The sequence below is a fragment of the Callorhinchus milii genome, unplaced genomic scaffold (assembly GCF_018977255.1).
Source record: "Callorhinchus milii isolate IMCB2004 unplaced genomic scaffold, IMCB_Cmil_1.0 Scaffold2, whole genome shotgun sequence".
Taxonomy (NCBI): Eukaryota; Metazoa; Chordata; class Chondrichthyes; order Chimaeriformes; family Callorhinchidae; genus Callorhinchus; species Callorhinchus milii.
Window position 1 is genome coordinate 43,644,331 of NW_024704743.1, and position 19,314 is coordinate 43,663,644.

The window sequence follows — 19,314 nt, forward strand, 5'->3', positions numbered from 1 at the left end:
CCCAAATAAAATTAGTGATTCACTTCATCGGTGTTTGTGGGACATCACTGTGTGCAGATTGGCTGCCTCATTCACCTACAGTCACTACACTTCACAGTGTATCAAGTGCTTTGAGACATCCTCTCAACATAAAAGACTGTATACCAAATGCAAGAATTATTATTATCACTATTTTCTATGATCCGAACTTCTTACAGGAGACAACTTCAATACCAGAGCAGGCAGGCTTTATATTTGCAAGGTTACCTCATCTACATATATTAACGATGGTAGCTGGGATAAAGCAGTGGTGATGAGTTCCTGGCAAGTAGTGCCAGGAATTTGAACCCTTGGGTCTGTACAGAAAGAGCTTCAGATCTTGTCTGTATATTCAAAGCAGCACTATTACATGGTGACTAGATGTGTTCTGACAAGGAGGAAGGGTAACTGGTGAGCAGATGACCCTGGGCTACTCTGGTAACTCCCATTGGCTGATGCTTAGTAGAGCTTGTGTCTTTGTCTCTCTACCAGAGAGCAGTGCCTCATGTAAGAAAACTAAACAGAAGGAAAGAAAGTCATTTAAAAATAGAGGGACCAAATACCTATATATGTTTGTTTTTAAATAAGCAATCCTAGCTAGAACAAGGCAATAAAAGTACCAACAAATATAAACTGTTTTGTTGAGTAATAAATAAGTAGACCATTCCTTGGTAACAAATTAAAGAAACATATGATCCTAACTTCTACAGGAGATAAAGTTAATTAATACCAGAGCAATTTATGGACTGTTTATGGACTGGTTTTCTTTTTATAAAAACACCTTTACATTTATTTCAAATATTAGTGCAAATCTAATAATAATAAATGGAATAATAACAATCCTTGCATTTAAATATAGCTCCTTATCATGCCATCAAAATGTCTCAGTGTGTTTTATCTCATTGTTACTGTGAAGTTATTGTATTTGTAGGTGAACTCAACAGCTAATTGGGGCACACCAATATCCCACAAACAGTCATGAAGTAAATGAGTAATTTTCTCTGGAAGATTATTGGCCAGAACAACAGGAGAAACTCCATATTGTCATGGAATCTGTAATGTCCACCTGATTAGGTAGACTGTACCTTGGTTAAAGTGTCATCTGAAGGGCCATACCTCCAACAATGCAGCGTGTCCCCAGCACTACACTGTCAGCCTAGACTGTGAATTCACATCAAGTGTTCATGCAGGTTATGCTTGGGGGAGGAAGAGGGGGGAAGAGGAGAGAAAGAAGTATATGAAGTCTCTTTTGGGCTAGAAATCCAAAATGATGATGAATCAATTGGAAAATCGGAGCGAATGCTAAGGAACAAGGGGTGAGGAATTGTCAGTCAGTGTATTATAACAGATTTATTGTGAAGCTAGAAGCGCTAGTACATACAAAATACTGCTAATTGTGACACAAATGAAAATCACTACTTTATGGAACACTTAAGGAATACTGCACATTTTACCACACTGAGTCTTCCAATCGTATTAGAGAATTAACAACAACACAATAGTTGCATTGTATACAACGCCTTATCACAATGTGGAACCATCTCAAAGCGCTTCACAGAATTTACTGTAAAGTGTAGTTGCTGTGTTTTGTAGGCAAAGATGGCCTTGAACTTAAGCTCTGATCATAGAGTGCCATTTTTCCTCATTTTGTGCATCATAAGGACAGGATTCCTCATGGTTTCCGTTATTTTATAAAGGATAAAACCTTTTCATCCGACTTCCTGACAATAAATCCTGTGTTCATTTTGTGCAAAGGAGCATCTGATATCTCTTAAAACCTTAATTTCTATTAGATGCTGTAAGTTATTCAGTGAGTGCATATGTTGTCCCAAGACTCACAACAACGTACACTCGCCAGTGAATGAATGAAATTAATTCTGACTCTTCGTAACAAAATATGAAATAAAAAGGGCTGTAGGAAGATTCTTCTTTAAGCGTTAAGAGTGTTAAGAGTGTGGAATGAATGTTTTACATACAATGGTTGTTAAAGTTGAATTCATAAAAGCATTCAAAAGGAAATAGAATAAACACTTGAGAAAATTAGCATGATATATTTAGTCAACTGAGGGAAAGCTCTGTGAAAATACTCGCCAATCTACAAAGACAATCAAGTGTTCATCCACCTCTGCATATCCAATGTGGAAAACTATCCTCATGTTCCCCGCAAATGCACTTTCAACAAAAATACAGAAATATTCTGTACCTGGTGTTTTAATTCATTGGAGGGTTTATTTGTAATTAATGGTTTTAAAAGAAAACATAAAAATACTAATTTTTATTACTGAATACTAATGCGAAATTCTAAGAAGCAGCATTTTATATTTGGTTAAAATCAATTAAATACATGATATTCAAAGATTATGCTTGGTATTACAAAAGCACATGTTTGCTTTGTTTAATTTAACGGCACATATTAATTATGTTGTAAAAAATTAACTTGGGCCTTTTTATTTATAGCTTTGAGCAATTCCATCCAGGAGCAGAAAAAATGCCAAATGTGATGTGATGAAGCATATCATTTTGTTAAAAAAAAACTCCCGAAGGAATCATCCTTTTGAGGAATGGAACTGCTGAAATATTTAGTTATCCTGTTGTGTAAGGCTATGTAGAGTCAGGGGATGCAATATTTATTTGAATGGGGGAAAGAACTTGAGCTAAATATATCCAAAACAAAATTAAGTCCCTGGAAAACTGAACAACAACAACAAATTGCATTTGTATAGAGATTTTCATGTCAGGAGGACATCCCAAGATAATGGACAGTAAAACGTTTGCACCCAAGCTGGGGGTTGAAGTCAGGAGGTTTGCAGGGCACAGGATGGCAGAGGTGGTAGAATGATGGGAGGTATGATCAAAAAAGAAGGCTTGAGACAGGCATTAAGGAACCAAGGGAGGGGGCGAGGTGGAGGGACTCTGGGATGGAGTTCAAGAGGGTGGGGGCAAAAATAACAACAATAGCTTGCATTTATATAGCATCCTTCACATGGGGTAGCGTCCCAGAGCCAAAAAGGCTGACTACCGATGGTGGGGCTGGCAGGGCACATGGAGCAGACCAATGCGTGCCAAGCGGAAGAGTGGGCAGGTTGGTAAAGTTTTAGTAGGTCACAGAGGTGGGGAGGAGCAAGACTGTGGAGGGTTTTAAAAGTGAGAGCAAGGATATTCAACTCAAACCTCTGGGGGATGGGGAGCCAGTGAAGCTGGTTGAGGATACAATACAAAATTACATTTATAAAGTGCCTTTCACAACGGGAGGACGTCCCAAGGCGCTGATCAGTCAGGGATTAGGACCCAAGCCGGGAGAATCATTGGGATCAGGGAGGGTTGAGGTTAGGGAAGATAGGAGGGTGGCCGAAAGCATGGTTGAAGAGATGGGTCTTGAGTCGTGCCTTGAAGGAGGCAAGGAGGGAGTGAAGCAAAGGGAATGTGGGATGGAGTTCCAGAGGGTGGGGGCAGAGAAGCTGAAGGAACAACCGCCGATGGTGGGGCGGGCAGGGGGGGGGACATGGAACAGGCCAGAGCCTGCTGAGTGGAGTGAGCGGACAGGTTGATAAGAGGTTAGCAGGTTGGAGAGGTAGAAGGGGGCAAGGCCATGGAGGGCCTTGAAGGAGAGAACGAGAATTTTTAACTCTATCCTCTGAGGAATGGGGAGCCAGTGGAGCCGGGCGAGGTGGGTGTGATGGGGTCAAGGAGCCTGATGTGGGAGAGAACACGAGCTGCAGAGTTCTGGATGATCTGCAGCTTGTGGAGGGAAGAGTTGGAAAGGCCGATAAGCAGGGCATTGGCATAGTCGAGCCTGGGTGTAATGAAGGGTTCTGGGTGTAATGAAGCATGTATGAGGGTTCTAGCTGCCTGAGGGGTAAGGCAGTGGTGGAGTCGGGCAATGTTGTGGAGGTGGGGGAAGGCAGAGCAGATCATGGCACGGATGTGGGGGAGAAAGGACAGTTGAGGGTCGAACAAGACACCCGGGATACTGACTGGTTTGGTGAGGTGGAATGTGCATTCATGGATACTGATACTACCAGTGCCTGGGGTGCTGAGGCGCTGCTGCAAGCCAATCAGGTGAACCTTGGTCTTGCTGATGTTCGACTGTAGAAAGTTGATTCTCATCCAGGATCTGATGTTTGACAGACAGTCTGTTAGGACATCAGTGGTCCTGAGGTCGAGGGTGGAGGCAGAGAGATAGAGTTGGGTGTCATCCACGTACATGTAGAAGTTGACCTCATGTCTGCAGATCATGTTACCAAGGGAGAGCATGTACAGGTTGAAGAGGAGAGGACTGAGGACAAAGCTACAATGTTTTAATTGATATAACTATAGAATTACTCCCAATGGATACTCTGAGATCCCCAGGTGGACTTTTGTCAACCTTGGCCAGGTACTTTTTTGGATTAAGTAAGCAGGGTGCATCCCTTTGGGGATGAGAGTGCCCTTTCCAGATAAGGAGAATTTTCTATGCATATGCGAACTCTCAGTCATTTGGTTTTGACGCTGTTTAACGTGGGGGTAGGTTTCTGTGTGTGTCAGGCCCATTCCCAGTTGACCAAAAACAGGTCAGGCTTGAAGATCCACTGCACAAACACTGATAGGCACTTTTTCTGGTGGTTGTGGCATGTAAGTGTTGTACGAAACCGATTCGGAACGTTGTTTATATTGCCAGCATGTTATTAAGAGAAGCTCAGAGTAAACAGCTCTTATCATGTGTTCCGTTGGCCCAATAGCTGTACCTCCTGCCGACCTACATTCACAGCTTAACTTTGTGTGACACTGTTCATTACCATGCATCTCAGGACTCTGATTTAACTGTTCCGATGTGAATTATTTTACCTGCATTTAGTGTGTAATTTAATTATGACTGTCACTCTCTATACTTAAAATACTATGATTTCAATTATCTGATTATTTTGTTAGACACTACTCAAGGTAAATTGAACATGGCATCAAATAAATACCAATTCAGAGCAAGTGTTTTCTGCTAAACTTACCATGCTGGGCAATAGGCAGTGGATACCATTCACATCCAGAGATTTGATTTGCTGATTTGCAAGTTGCATATCCCCTCTGCAAAACTCTCTTTATTGATGGTTCTTTATATCTGTCAGATCGGTAACATTGTTTCATTCATTTTTTGGTAGTTTTAACACCTTGGTCCTATTCCATACTCTCCAGGTACCAACTCATCTACCACCTACTCTAATTCTCCACGTTGCTGGCACAGATTGCCACCTTCCAGCTTTGCTCCTTACTTGACTTCCACACTCCCTCTTCGAACCCCTCCAATCTGGTACCCAACCCGTCCACAACGCTGAGACTGCTATAATTAAAATCATCAATGACATTCTCTCTCTCTACAACCAGCCCTACCTTTGACTCCTTGTTCTCCTCGACCTCTCTGATGTCTTTGACACCATCACCCACTTCATCCTTCTCCACTCTCTCTGCTCATCCCCATCATCACTTGGTTCCATTAGCTGCCTATTCTCCAATGGATCAAATTCAAGGTCCTTGTCCTCATTTTCAAATTCCTCCCCCATCCTACCTCTGTGACCTATCTCTTATCTCCTCTAGCTGCTGTAGTTTTTCAATTTTTAATTTGATAAAGAACTAAAGTAAAATCACGCCAACCATTTGGAAAACATGAAAGCACAGACTTTCCCAGAAGATAGCATGAAGCAGGCCATGTCCTGCAAGATAGTGCTGCCTCCAATTAAACAACAATGGATAAAGAAAGAAGCAAACAGCGGCAAAGGACTTGCCGCCTAAAAGGAGCCAAGTCAAAACTGAATTGTTCCCTTGAGTTTATTAAATGTTCTTATTGTTGACTCTCATAGCAAAGAGAGAAGCCAAAACACAAACTCAAATTAACATTGATTTCTCCCAAACCTTCCCTGCAGAGTCGCTTTGCTCAGATGCCGACTCATTTTCGCTGACATTGAGTCCGATAGCTTTCACACAAAAGCAATGTCAAAAGGTGAGTTAGCAGAAGGAACAGGTAATAAACTAAAAGAATTGCAAGTCATTCCACAGAATGCAATCACATTTCTCCAGCTTAACTGCTGGCAGTGAAAAGACAGAACAAAGTGATAAATGATCACTTTCACTTTCTTTGAAGATAAACTTTTTAATTAACTTTTAAAAAGTTGAAGCAAATTGGCTATACAAAGAACTAATGTGCATGGCAACAGGCCAGTCATATTCAGTAAATGTGACTGAAAATTGTACTCAAATTTTATGTCACTGCTAAACTTGGCCCACAGTCTTATCAGTATCAGGTAGCTGTTTAAGCATTATCAGGGTATTAAATAAAAAGCATGTGGAATTTTAAAAAATAAAAATTCAGTTTATCTAGCAAGGCAAAGCCATAAAGAGAGGAGTGGTGGCGAGGAGTGGGGGAGAAATAAACCTTCTTGTGCTCATCAAGGTTTTAGAACTGCTAAAAGTGTCAGCTTCAAATACTCTCAGGTCACTATGACAAGAGGTAGATGCCCCAACAGGTGAGAAATTCCAACATCTAACCCAATACGTGACCAAATTCCCTTCAAAAGACCTGTTTTATCCCGACTTCCTGCTACACTTCCTCACATAATTGTGTAACAAACAATACTCTGTTATTTTGTTCAGTGAGGAACAGTCAGTCTTTGTCTACAGTCCTATTGGTTAGAGCACTCACCTGGCAAGCAAGAGGCCCTGGGTTCGATTCCCAGGCAAGCAAAATGTTAGGCATGTTTCCTTACTCCACACGCCTCTATTTTCACCCACTACACTCTGAACCTCTGGAACACTCTCCCTCAATCCCTCCGCATTGCCCCCTCTCTTCCCCTTTTCAAAACTTTCCTCTTCGACCGTGCTTATGGCCACCTTCCCTCACATCCCGCTCCGCCCCCCCCCACCCCTGGCTTGGGGTCAGGTTCCGCCACTGTTAAGTACTCTGAGATGCTACCCTGTATGGAGGGCGCTTATAAGGGCAAGTTGTTGTTGTTTATCCAGCATTAAATAATTGCCCGGCTGTTAGTTGATTGGCAGATTGCTTTTCCAGGGGTAATAATCCCTTCCAAAAAAAATGTTTTAAAATAATAATTTGGTTACTCAATCCATGACTGTTTGTGGGACACTGCTGTGCACAATTGGCTACTGAGTTTCGCCCACAAAATATGCAGTCAATTAACTTTACAGTATATTCTGTGAATCGCTTTGAGACATCTTGAAGACCTGATAAGGCGCATATCAAATGCAAGAATTATTATTATTATTTCAGCAGAAACCTGATGTACCTTTATTTTGCTTTATTAGACAATTGTGATTCTCCTGAGGTCCCAGATAAATAATGAGTTTGCAAAAGCTGGCAAGAGTTCTCTTGTTCCTCAGTTATTTCGAAATTCAGGGAGTTAACATCTATCATTTCAAAATGCCACAGAACAAAATAAGACATGGACTATTAGTCACTAAAACTTGACTGAATAATCTCAGAGACTGGTTTGATTATTGACTATGTGCAAGCTATTATCATTTGTGCTGGTTCATTGAACAAGGTTGAATGTACTTTATGGAGAAAAGAAAGAGCATAATTTATCCTGAAGTTTGATTATGTCCTGACTATCAGCACTCCCAGGTATTCATGCTTAAAAGCAAAGCTATATATGTTTGCAGGCTGCACTATAGGGGCATATCTGGGAATTAGTTTTGAATGACCTATAACACGTGCCATTTCTGCACACTTCTTGAGTTCAACTTTAATCCCGACTTGCTCTTGTGCAGAATTTTATGCTTCATTAATATGGCTAGAAGCAAAGTGATATGCATAGAACTCTGAAATTAAGTATCTTTTGAAGAGATATTATTGAAGAACCAGTCATATAAAAAATCCTTATGGAACTGTGGGGAAACAGAGCCAGATTCAATTCACTTTCCTTTCTGCATTCATGTTGTGAATACAAGAGCCTCCTGAAATTACTTCCTTAAGGTGGTGTTAGCAATGGGACATTATCGACATTCACTCCTGACCTGCAATGTTCAACCTGATTGATAGTGTACTTTCACAGTGAATTTAAAGCAGTAAAAAACAGCAATTGATTTTTTTCTTTCCGTTCACAATAGCAAAGGACTGAGTTGCTTACACTTGTAATTATTTTCAACTTCAAGCTGTCTTCTCCCTTGTTCAAAAATGTAAAATATAATTTTCTTTCCACATGCCATAAATTATCCAGCATATTGGGACATCTTCCCAACATGAAAGGCACTATATAAATGTAATTTGTTGTTGTTGTTATTCACTTACAAAATACACAGTCACTAAATTCTACAGTATATCATGTGAAGTGCTTTGAGTTGCTTCAAAGATGTGATGAACAAAGCAATTTGTCCCTATGGTACTGTCTACTTCATGACAGTCTTTAGGAGGTGCATGGCAGTGACTCCTTGTACTTACTCTCCCCCTCCCCCATCACAGACCCTTTCCTACAATTCTCTCCCCCTTCTTGCCTGTTGGAAAGTAGTGTCCATCAATACGGCATAAATGGTACAAATTAACAGGTGAGAAATTGTCAATGTAAATACTTTATGTATTCAGATCTCATTAGGATTTATTCAAACTGATAATTTAGGCGTTGAAATGAAGGAAAACCTGAGCCGTGTTTGTTCTTGGCTCTAACTGATCCCTACCACAAGGCAGCCGCTCACATCACACCTTAAAATAGTGTATGGTCCATTTTCTGTCTGTAAATGTTTCCAGTGCTACCCCTTCCCGCTCCATGTAATAGCTCTCAGCCAAACAAGCTTGAAAGCCTGGCGAGAGAAATAGTTCCTGTCAGATGTTTCTAAATTTGAGGTTTAAAATCCATTGTGAGCTTTGAAGATCCAACATATGGTAGCAATCTATGGTTTGTTAGGTAGATAAGTAATGCAAATAATGTGAAGACACAGAGACAGAAACACACTCAACGATTATACCCCTGACCTCTGGAACTTCCTCTCTCTGTCTTTAAATCTCGCCTTACAACAACAACAACAATAAACAACAACAAATTTAATTTATATTGCGCCTTTCACGTCAGGAGGACGTCCCACTTCAACCTACCTCTTCAACCTTTGCAATGTCGTGATGTGAAACATGCTATTATCAAACACAAGGATGTAACTTATTTTGTTGAGAGCAACAAGTTTTAAACCTACTTTGTACATATTTTGTCGATAGAAGAAAATAGGATTATATCAAAATAGACAACAACTTAATACCAGAAATATGTGAATGTCATAAATTTGAAGTAAAAGCAGACCATGCTGGAAATGCACAGCATCTGAAAGTGTTGGGTGTGACCCTTCATCATATAGAATTATATAGAATCTATAGCATCAAAACAGGCTATTCAGCACAAATATAGCCCATATTGGTGTTTAGACTTCATATGAGCCGCCACTGTTCCTAACCTCTTCTCTAGACTCTCTGAATATCCCTCTATTTCCTTCTCCCTCATGTGCATTAGAGAAATGTGATAAAAAGACTGACATCTGAAGTGTCTTTCGCTTACCCATGTTCGTTGTCATGTTGTGCGTTTCCAGCGCTTCTTTTTTTAAACATTTAAATGGATTGTTTGACATCATTCCTATGTTTAGATCTTTAATGCCTAAAAGCAAGTCCCATTTTGCTGTAAATCCCAAAACCTTGAATAGAATATCTTCAATGGAATATATGGATTTTCCACCCGCTCCTATAAGTCTGTTTATTTTTTAAACCATAACAACGACAACAAAATTACATTTGTATAGCGCCTTTCATGTCAGGAGGACATCCCAAGGTGCTGAACAGACAGAGTTTTGGACTCAAGCTGAGGGTTGGGATTGGGGAGGGTGGAGAGCAGGGGGGGATGCAGGGAGATCGAAAAGCATGGTTGAAGAGGAGGGTCTTGAGATGGGTCTTGAAGGAGGCAAGGGAGGGGGCTGAGGTGGAGGGACTGCGGGATGGAGTTCCAGAGGGTGGGGGCAAAGCGGCAGAAGGCCTGCCCGCCAATAGTGGGGCGAGCGAGGCGGGGTACGTGAAGCAGGCCGGAACCTGCTGAGCGGAGGGAGCGAACAGGATGGTAAGGGGTTAAAAGGTCACAGAGGTAGTGGGGAGCAAGGCCATGGAGGGCTTTGAAGGTGAGGACCAGGATCTTGAACTGTATCCTCTATGTGATGGGAAGCCAGTGGAGTCAGGCGAGGATGTGAGTGATAGGGTCACGGACCCTGGTGCAGGAGAGGACACAGGCTGCAGAGATCTGGATGATCTGCAGCCTATGGAGGGAGGAGTTGCGGAGGTTGACAAGCAAGGAGTTTGCATAGTCAAGTCCCGATGTAATGGAAGCGTGTATGAGAGCTTCGGTAGCCTGTGGAGTGAGACAGTTAGGCAAGGTTGCAGAGTTGGGGGAAGGCAGAGTGGGTCATAGCACATATGTGGGGTAGAAAAGATAGTTGAGGGTCCTATAAGACCCCAAGGTTCTGGACTGGCTTGGTAAGGTGGAGTGTGCAACCATGGATGGTGATGCTGTCAGTGCCTAAGGTGAGGAGGCGCTGACGGGAGCCAATCAGGAGAGCCTCAGTCTTGTTGACATTCAACTGAAGAAAATTAGCTCTCAAGCATAATAATGATACTCCGCGGAAAGGAACACAATGTAAGACTAATATAAATGGGGCAGCATTATAGGTCTTTATTGAGGTACTCAATGGTATTCATCATACAGTTTAAGAAGTGCTTAGTACCGCAAACCATTATCACCTTGATACAGTGCCTCTTATCAGTTGCAACACAGTGACATTTGGCTCTACACAGACCTTAGTCTGGTAATAAGGACACCTTGGACCAATTTAGCAGATGCCATGATTTCCAGTGACCCATATAAACCAAACAACTGAAGGGTTTCTGTGCCTTTGGAGCAGGGCTTTCATGTGCATTTTGTGCTTTATTTCTTTACAATTGCTCCTTTCAGGGTGTGTGTGGAGGGGTTTACATTCTGTACCTAGAGCTTTAACTCCAGGTGCAGTATGTAACCCACCCCCTGCCCCCCCACTTATAGGAGCAGCGATATTGTGTGTGAACCGTGAAACGCATTCACATTAAATTATTCATCCGGCAGTGGCTAATTCTACATCATTCCACCAAGTGAACTACGCTTAGGAGCTCTGGGATTCAGATTCATTAACATTATACACTGAGAGTGGAAACAAAATTCTGTTCAGACTTTCAGCCCCAATAAAGTAATATCTTTATTAGAGCACCTGGATGTGAAAATGCGACTTGTTCAGTAACTTCAATTATAATCCAGCCTGATACTAACCTGATCATAATCCTATGTGTTTATTGCACATTTTATAGCAATGGAGTGTAAACAAATATAGTATGTAATAATTAAAAAGAGTTCTTGCATTTAATATAGATATCTTCATGTCAGGAGAATGTCTCAAAGCGCTTTACAGGATTTACCATAAAATGTAGTGACTGGGTATTTTGCAGACGAATGGGGCAGCCAATTTTGCACATGGCTGTGTACCACAAAGAACCATGAAGTGAATGATTATTTTCATCTGGAGGACACTGGCCAGGACACCAGGAGCAATTCCTTTGAGTTTTCAAATAGTGCATGGGATCTTTAAAACTCTGTTAGGTCATGTTAGGCAGACATGACCTCAGTTTAAAGTTTAATCTGAAGAACGACACATCTGACAATGCAGTAGGTTCCCTCAGCACCATATTGAAATGTCAGCCTAAACATGGGGTTTAAATCCATAACATTCTAACTCAGAAACTAGAGTGCAACAGAGTTTGAACATAAGTTCGATCTGACTGTTATCGCACAACTGTGCCATAACCCATAAACGAGCATACATCTCTAATCTGCTCCACATGCTGGTCTGTCAAGTAGTGTGCTCTGTCGCTACCTTTAACTCCTTGTTGTAATTCTTAACTTGTGTGAAAACAATTGTTGCAAAAATGTAAAGCAAATATAAGGAGGTGTTTATGTTGGCGGTTGCGTTCATTTCTAACATATTTCAACAATGTTTCATTTGCAACAGTACACATTGGAGAGAAGTCTGTGTCTAAAATTAGGCAACTTATTCCTTTCTTCAACAAATGTTATCATTCCTCCTTCTGTCGCTCTGAGGAGCAATTACTATATTGTAACAGGCGACTGTTATATGTATGGCGACTATTTAGCAACAAAAACATTAGAGATTTTAACTCTAGGCTTCAAAGGTAAAAGGGCTCATCCTCCCATTCTCTGCTAGCTTCGATATGTCAAGTTAAAAGGGCTCATCCTCCCATTCTCTGCTAGCTTCGACATGTCAATTTATAATGAAGGAAGTTAATGAGATCACATGTATGTGATCTCATTAACTTCCTTCATTATAAATTGAAATATCTGGCTCTTAAACTATTGGTGTGTGTAACACAATTGCAATATTGGGATATTTTCTGCCTTTACTGTTCTACGGTGTTCCTTCAGGCATGTAGCTCAGTTTTACATGTAATTAATACTCTTTGGCTTAACTAGTTATTATAATATGTCTTTCTTCTCAGCATGAAAGGCAAGGCTGCCTTGTCTAAATCTACCTTGGTTGTTATAGTCACATAACCTATATACTGACTATTACATCCACAATACCTCCATAAGGATGGTGGCAAATAAATAATTATGTTGGCCGATTTCAGCCATTTCCAACATATTCCAAAAAGTACTTTGGTGTATACGTTTTTTCACACTTAAGAGTGCCAACAAGAAACTGTTCACTGCCGTACAGACAGATGTGTGGAGAAGAAGAGACACACCCCATTAATGCTAAGGCAAAGTTACATAGTAATGGTCAGGCTGAGTTTATATTAAGATTAAAAATTACTAACATTTGTATTTAAGTCTAAAGTTACTCAAATCTAAAGTTAAATAATAATAATAATCCTTGCACTTTCTAAAAAGAGAAAAGTGTTTCTCCCAGTGTCCTAGCCAACAATCCCCCAAATACAAAAATTGGTCACTCATTCCATGGCTCTTTGTGGGACATTGCTAAATGCAACTGGCTGCCACGTTACACTCACAAATTACACTGTCAATGCATTTTATAGTATATCCTGTGAAGTATTTTGAGATGTCTCAATGATCTGGTAAGGCACTATATCAAATGTAAGGATGTTATTACCATTAGGTGAACCAGATATTATGAGGGTGAAATTATGCTCTGATATTGTAAAGCAAATAGTGATAATTCTGATACTATACTTAATGAATAGAAAGTGCATGATTTTAGTGATAACATCACATTCAGAGCCAAACTTCTAAGCACACTATATCTCTATTCTGGTCTGTCTCTTTTCTACGAACATAGATTTTCTGCAGATGTTAAATCGGTCACTGCCTTATTCAATGCACCACGTGCAGTTGTCTGACTTATTTTCACTTTACGGCCTAATTTTTACACATTCAGATGATCTGAGCTTCTCCTGCTCCACATCATCGACTTGTGAAACAATTACCCTTTTGTGGTAAGCTGTCTCCTGTTTGCGCAATCTGCAAGCTACTGGTACTGTCAGGCACCAGTAATTATTCATAGTTCATATCCTGGTTTCCGTCATTCGCAATGTTATCCAGGATATGACCGAAGTGTTCTGCACATTATAAATCACCAGTCGGTTGTCGTGTTTATAAATGGATTTGAGACACCTGTACATTCGTTACATTTTCCTCCAGGCTTTCCAAATCACAGTACTGTAGATCACCAGGTCAAGAGCCAAGGATTGTAAGCGTGTATTCATTTCAACTAATCCATCATTGTCACTTACAGCATTGCTCAGAAGCACCTATATCCTGCTTTTAACGCTTTCACTGAAAGAGAAATTATCTTTAACATTTAACAGGCTTGTATTTCCTTCAGAGCTTTCAACTTCTAAACCTGCTCCTCACCATTATGTTCCCGAATCATGTCACAAACCTCCTGTTAGATTTCATGTATACAACAGGTAGACACTGTTGTTGCTATTTCTACAAAAGAATGACAAGAATAGTGCATGATCTATTATATGTATATCTAGCTCTTGCTACATCTGACCTGGAAGTGTTAAAATTCTATCACTGGGTGCAAAGCAAGGTGATTGAATTCTATGTCATACATAGGCATCTCCTTAATCTACAGAAATTTCACATTTGACATTTTTGCACAATTTCTTTGAATAAAAATTTTTTTTTTTAGAGAACTTGGCACATTGCTTCAATTGTGTCCTACAGTAATTTTCCACTAGGCACCTATAGGAAATATATAGGTTTCCTTATTTCTTAGCATATGCATAGTTTAGAAGTTATTAAACATTTGGTGCTCTGCAGGTCAATACCCACAAATTGGGGACTATATACAGCAATCATAATGGATTGTTTAATTGGGAAAAGCTGAACTACGTTACACTGACTTGCAGGAACTTTGCCCAGACTCGCTCCACTTTTGGAGTGGATTTCCTGCAGGTCAGTGCGACATGCCTGATGCACTTCTAACTACTAGAAGGTGACCTTACCCTGATTCCATAAATAAGAAATGAGGAATCCTGGAGAGAAATTTTGCCTCAATCTAGATTTACTTAGTTTGAGCATTTCAGAATCACCAAAAAAAAGCATTTGGCAGCCTTAAATACAGCCTTAATTTTGAAATCAGTCTTCTTTCAGCGCCTTGGGACATGCTCCTGATTGTAAAAGGCGCTATACAAATGTATTTTGATGCTGTTGTTGTTCAGTCAGTTTCTTTTAAGAGTTTAAGAAAACTGATTTCAATATTAACACTGAAATCAACAATTTGCCTTTTGAACTTGAATTCAACAAGTTCTGGATGGTCTTATATGCTACATCGAGTAAATATAACCCAGGTAGAATTTCTCCTCACCCCATATTCCTTAAATAAGAATTGTGTGAGAAATTTGCGCCAAGGAGATGTCACTGTTTCAAGTATAAAAAGTACAGATTGAACCCGTGCATTCAGATTCCCATACAACATAATCTTCAGCGAGGACTGTTCTGCAAAAGTCAATATATGCCACTGTAAAAATATGTTCAGAGTCCCATGTGGGAAAAGGCTTTGTGACCTGTGATTGTTTCTGTAAACTCTAGGGAACCACTGAAGACAAGCTCTGCAGCAGCTGCTCCTAACGCAGCTCACATTCAAGCAAACCAAGACGTATGTTTATCACCAGAGTCCAATCATAACTAAAACTGACAGAGATATAACGTTTTATTACAATGGGCACATTCTGAAGCCCTTGGCAACTTGCCTTTCTCTTTATCAACACAGTGTTTGCAGACTATTCTCAAACCCTCTCCCTCCCCTCATTCCTCGAAGTTTGTTCTTATCAACCATTCACAGTAGAAACAAAGGACTCACCGCATTAAAATTCGGGAAAAGGCTGACCGCAGCAGCAGTGTCCAGTGGAAATGGAAGAAATGGTTTAACATCCAAAGCAGGCTGCATAGCTGGGACTGCCGGCCGCATTAAGGCAGAAAGAGCATTGCTTTGGCATGCGCTGCCTGCAGAGAAGAGAAATAAGTCATCGTTTACTTTGGTATGTTCATACAATGTGTTTTTTTTAGCATTTTGCGACGAGCTGAAGATGCAAGCCAACCGTTTTTTGTTCTCGGATAATAAATATTAAAAGACAACACAACAAGAAACTGTTTCAGCAACCCATTTCAGGAAAAGCGTACCATCAGGATTACAGTGCAGTTACTGACAGAAGCACAGAATGAATAATAGCACAGACAGACGCCCATTGCTGATTAATCCGTGGCACACCGAAAAAAAATATTTTGGATGGTTGTGCTCAGAGCAGCGTAACTCATTTGAGGTATACTGACAGACAAGCTGATCTCTGTTGATAAAGCTGCACAGACTGCTCCCTACCCAGGGGTGAACTGAGACCTAGAAGCAGGAACGATTCCAAATCTGTGATGATCCCCACTGAAATTAGGTTTTTTTTACACATTCTGTGGGAACAGTATGCAAATGAGCAGGAAATCACAATACATACTAATGAGCGGCAATGTGTTTACATAGAACTGCAAACCGTACATTTTGTTCGGCTCTTGCCAGAAGGCACGGTAGTATTCTCTCCGTCAGCTGCCAAGAATCGAGAAATGGTCACAGCCCTAAATAATGCAGCGGCTTCAATTCTTTTCCCAAGTATCGTCTCAGTATTAATCAAACACCGACCGAGTCCAACGTATAAGATTCAAACAATGACAAGCAAGACTGTAAAAGTTAACAACCTCCGTATCTGGGATGTAAGCAGTGAACTGTTAAAAGCTGCTGGTGATTTTCCAAGGCGTATCAAACTTGAATTGTGATGAGATATTTTTTACCACAAACACATGGCTAGAATGTGAGACAACAATTTGGCTTGCTGGCTTGCTTCATTTTGTTTTGCTTTTTGCTGGTGATTCTGATTAGCCCGAGCAGAACACAATACATGCAATGAATAAGTACCCAGGATTGCATTCAGCATCAGTGATGGCTACAAAAGTAATGCATGCTCCTCATAACATGTTTAAGGTACACATTCCCACAACATGTACAGCATATTTAAATAAAATAATCCTTGCATTTAATATACAGTAAACTGCTGATAATTTGTGTTCTGCAGGTAAATGGGGCTGTCAATTTGCACACAGTAATGTCCAACAAACAGCCATGAAGTGAGTGATCAATTGTATTTGGGGAATTCTTGGCTAGGACACCATGAGAAACTCCATTCTCTTTTTGAATAGTGCCATGGGATCTCTAATATCCATTTGAACAGGCAGACAGGAATTGAATGCAGATGGGGCCCTAGCAACTGAGGCTGGAGCTGTGTTGTGTGCAGACCAAAGTGAGGGACGTCAGTAAGGGGAATGGAACACTTTTCTCCATTTTGGGCATCTAGTTTCATTGCCCCAAGTTCGGTGTAAAATGACTAGAGGCAGAGCAAAGGTTCTTCTACTCTTTTTTTACTCTAATTTGCAATATTTCTTAATAAGAAAAATATAATTTTCAAACCACTAAACCATTGAATGGGCTGACAGATGCATTATTGAATTTCTAAAACATTATTGAATGTATCCGATGTTTCAGAAATTCAACAATCACATATTTCCTATTGAGAATCTGTTAAACCACAACGTTTCTTAACCTCTGGCTCTAAGAAATCACCTCTGCTACATGTGTATGGCATTTCTATTTGCTTTTCCACACCTGCCATTCCTGTGGCCTCCCTCAGTGTGTTGCCAGTTTTGTGTCAGGGCTGAATGATAGTTAATTTGGCGCTGTGAACTCATGTCTTTTAGCTACTGAGACAAACTTTCCAGCTAGCAAAGAGAGGAAACTTTCAACCCAGACTGGGTTGGAACTGATTCCAAGTCCCAGAGGTCAGTGGATATTGCTCTGAACCAATGAGCCTCCCAGCCCTCTATGGAAATACTGTTTAATGTTTTGATGTTCTCAAATAAAAAGTGTTAAAATAGCAGACCTACATCAAACATTGAATTCATTTCCAAGATGGTGACATTTCCAGTCAGCTGTATCCACCGTGTATATCAACAGCTGAGATGAAAGGTTGACTGACTGATCACTGGTTCTCTGACGCACCTCGTCCCAGCTTGGCTTGCCCTCACTATGATGCTTCCCACTCCTCCCTGAGGCTACTGCCTCTCTCCCCCTTTCGACACACGGTTACAGCCACTGAGCTCCGGGTTATCCTCAAAGACTAACTTCACTAATGCTACACGTTTGTTTCAAAACTCCAAAATAATCAACAATAACAATCCATGCACAAAGGAAATAAACCAAACCAAGGACCTCAGTGCTCACAGTGACTTTAGTTTAGTCTGTTTCTTTTCCCTCCTCCCAGAAGCTGGTAAGCAGGAGCGAAATAAACTGGTTACCTCCATATTACTGAACCTTAGCTCTGCTGGTAACTGCTCCAAGATGTTACCCCACATGAAGCGCACTATAAAAATGCAAGTTGTTGCTATTGGTGTTGGTACATCTCAAGTATAGGAAGCAAAGATCCCTAGGGACATGAGGAGAATCATTTGCAATCCTCTGCACACAAACAACTATAAAGTATGACATGAACATAATGTTACTTCAATTACATTATACAGAAACGTATCACAGAATTTCTCTCCACAATGCAGCTTCCTCAATAGTGAAAACCTCATGTAATGGTGTGAGGGGTGTCAGAAGCCAATATGCCAATGGGCATCATTTCTCATTGTGTTTTCAGTTTCTTACTGGTTTTCTGCTGTCTCTTCTCTAGACTCCAGATGGCATGTAACACTCACAGCCAGGAGAATGGCAGCTGCCCTGACTGGGCCTCAGTGCCACTGGTACATACCAGCCAGCAGAGAGGATGTGGGAGCAACCTGCACATAGCACGTCATTATTTTTCTTCAATCATTTCAGCAATGGACCACACAATGGGCCATAGCAAGTATCGACATGTATGTTAATAATCCTTACTTTTGGTAATAATAATAATCCTTGCATTTGATGTAGCACCTTATCACATTACCGAGATGTCTCAATGCGCTTCACAGAATATAAAGTGAAGTGACTGTATACTTTGTAGGCGAATAGCACCTTTCATGGCAGGAGGATGTCTAAATCGCTTCACAAGATATACTGTAAAGTGCAGTGACTCTGTGTTTTATGGGCAAACATGGCAGCCAATTTGCACACAGCAATGCCCCACAAACAGCCATGTTGTACCATGTTGTAAAAGCATAGATCAGAAAAGTTAAACTCTGAAGGGAGCAACTTTTATTTCAGAGGACTATCCTCCTGCTAAAAGAAGATTTGCAAAAGAATTGTTCGAGGGATCAAATCAGTCAGTGACAGGCGTGTTGGTATCCTCATCAAGCACATTGGGGGCTAACTATCGCTTTTCGTTAAATATCTGACCTTTGGCAGAGAATATATATGATCTCCATTTGCCAGTAAAATTAAACTCTGGCAGTTCAGGATTTTGCAGCCCTGATAAAATGTGTAAAAACGAACAAAAAGACTCACGAGTGGTAAAGTTTGCGGCATTTCAAAACTAATATCGGTGTTAACTATCGTCCACCAGGTGGCAGCGCAACCTTTCAGAACCCAGCGCCCGCCATATTTTTAAAATATTAATCAGACGATGTTTGTATTGTAAACCGAGGCCCAGGGTTGCCACTGTTATTTTTTGTGTAATGTTTATTTTTCTGCCGAGGGGAGGATAAATCCACACCCTCCCAGACAAAAATTATATTTTTGCTGATCAAACCCAATGCTTCAATC

The 19,314-nt window shown here is 40.6% G+C and overlaps 1 protein-coding gene across 8 annotated transcripts in view; it reads right to left on the minus strand.

The window, feature by feature from the left end:
- The window catches only part of LOC103179939 (zinc finger protein 385D), a 165,713-nt gene that overhangs the window by 114,923 nt on the left and 31,476 nt on the right, over positions 1-19,314 (minus strand). For 5 of the 8 annotated variants that reach the window (XM_042332172.1, XM_007895480.2, XM_007895475.2 and 2 more), the window contains exons 1-2: positions 15,913-16,014; positions 15,397-15,539 (exon numbers count right to left, since the gene is read on the minus strand). In XM_042332172.1, coding sequence (XP_042188106.1) covers positions 15,397-15,539; positions 15,913-15,994 — 225 coding nt within the window. In that variant the 5' untranslated portion in view covers positions 15,995-16,014. Of the gene's footprint in view, positions 1-15,396; positions 15,540-15,716; positions 15,818-15,912; positions 16,015-16,080; positions 16,387-19,314 lie in introns of those variants that run through there. The other 3 variants (XM_007895479.2, XM_007895478.2, XM_007895476.2) reach the window with 3 other exon arrangements.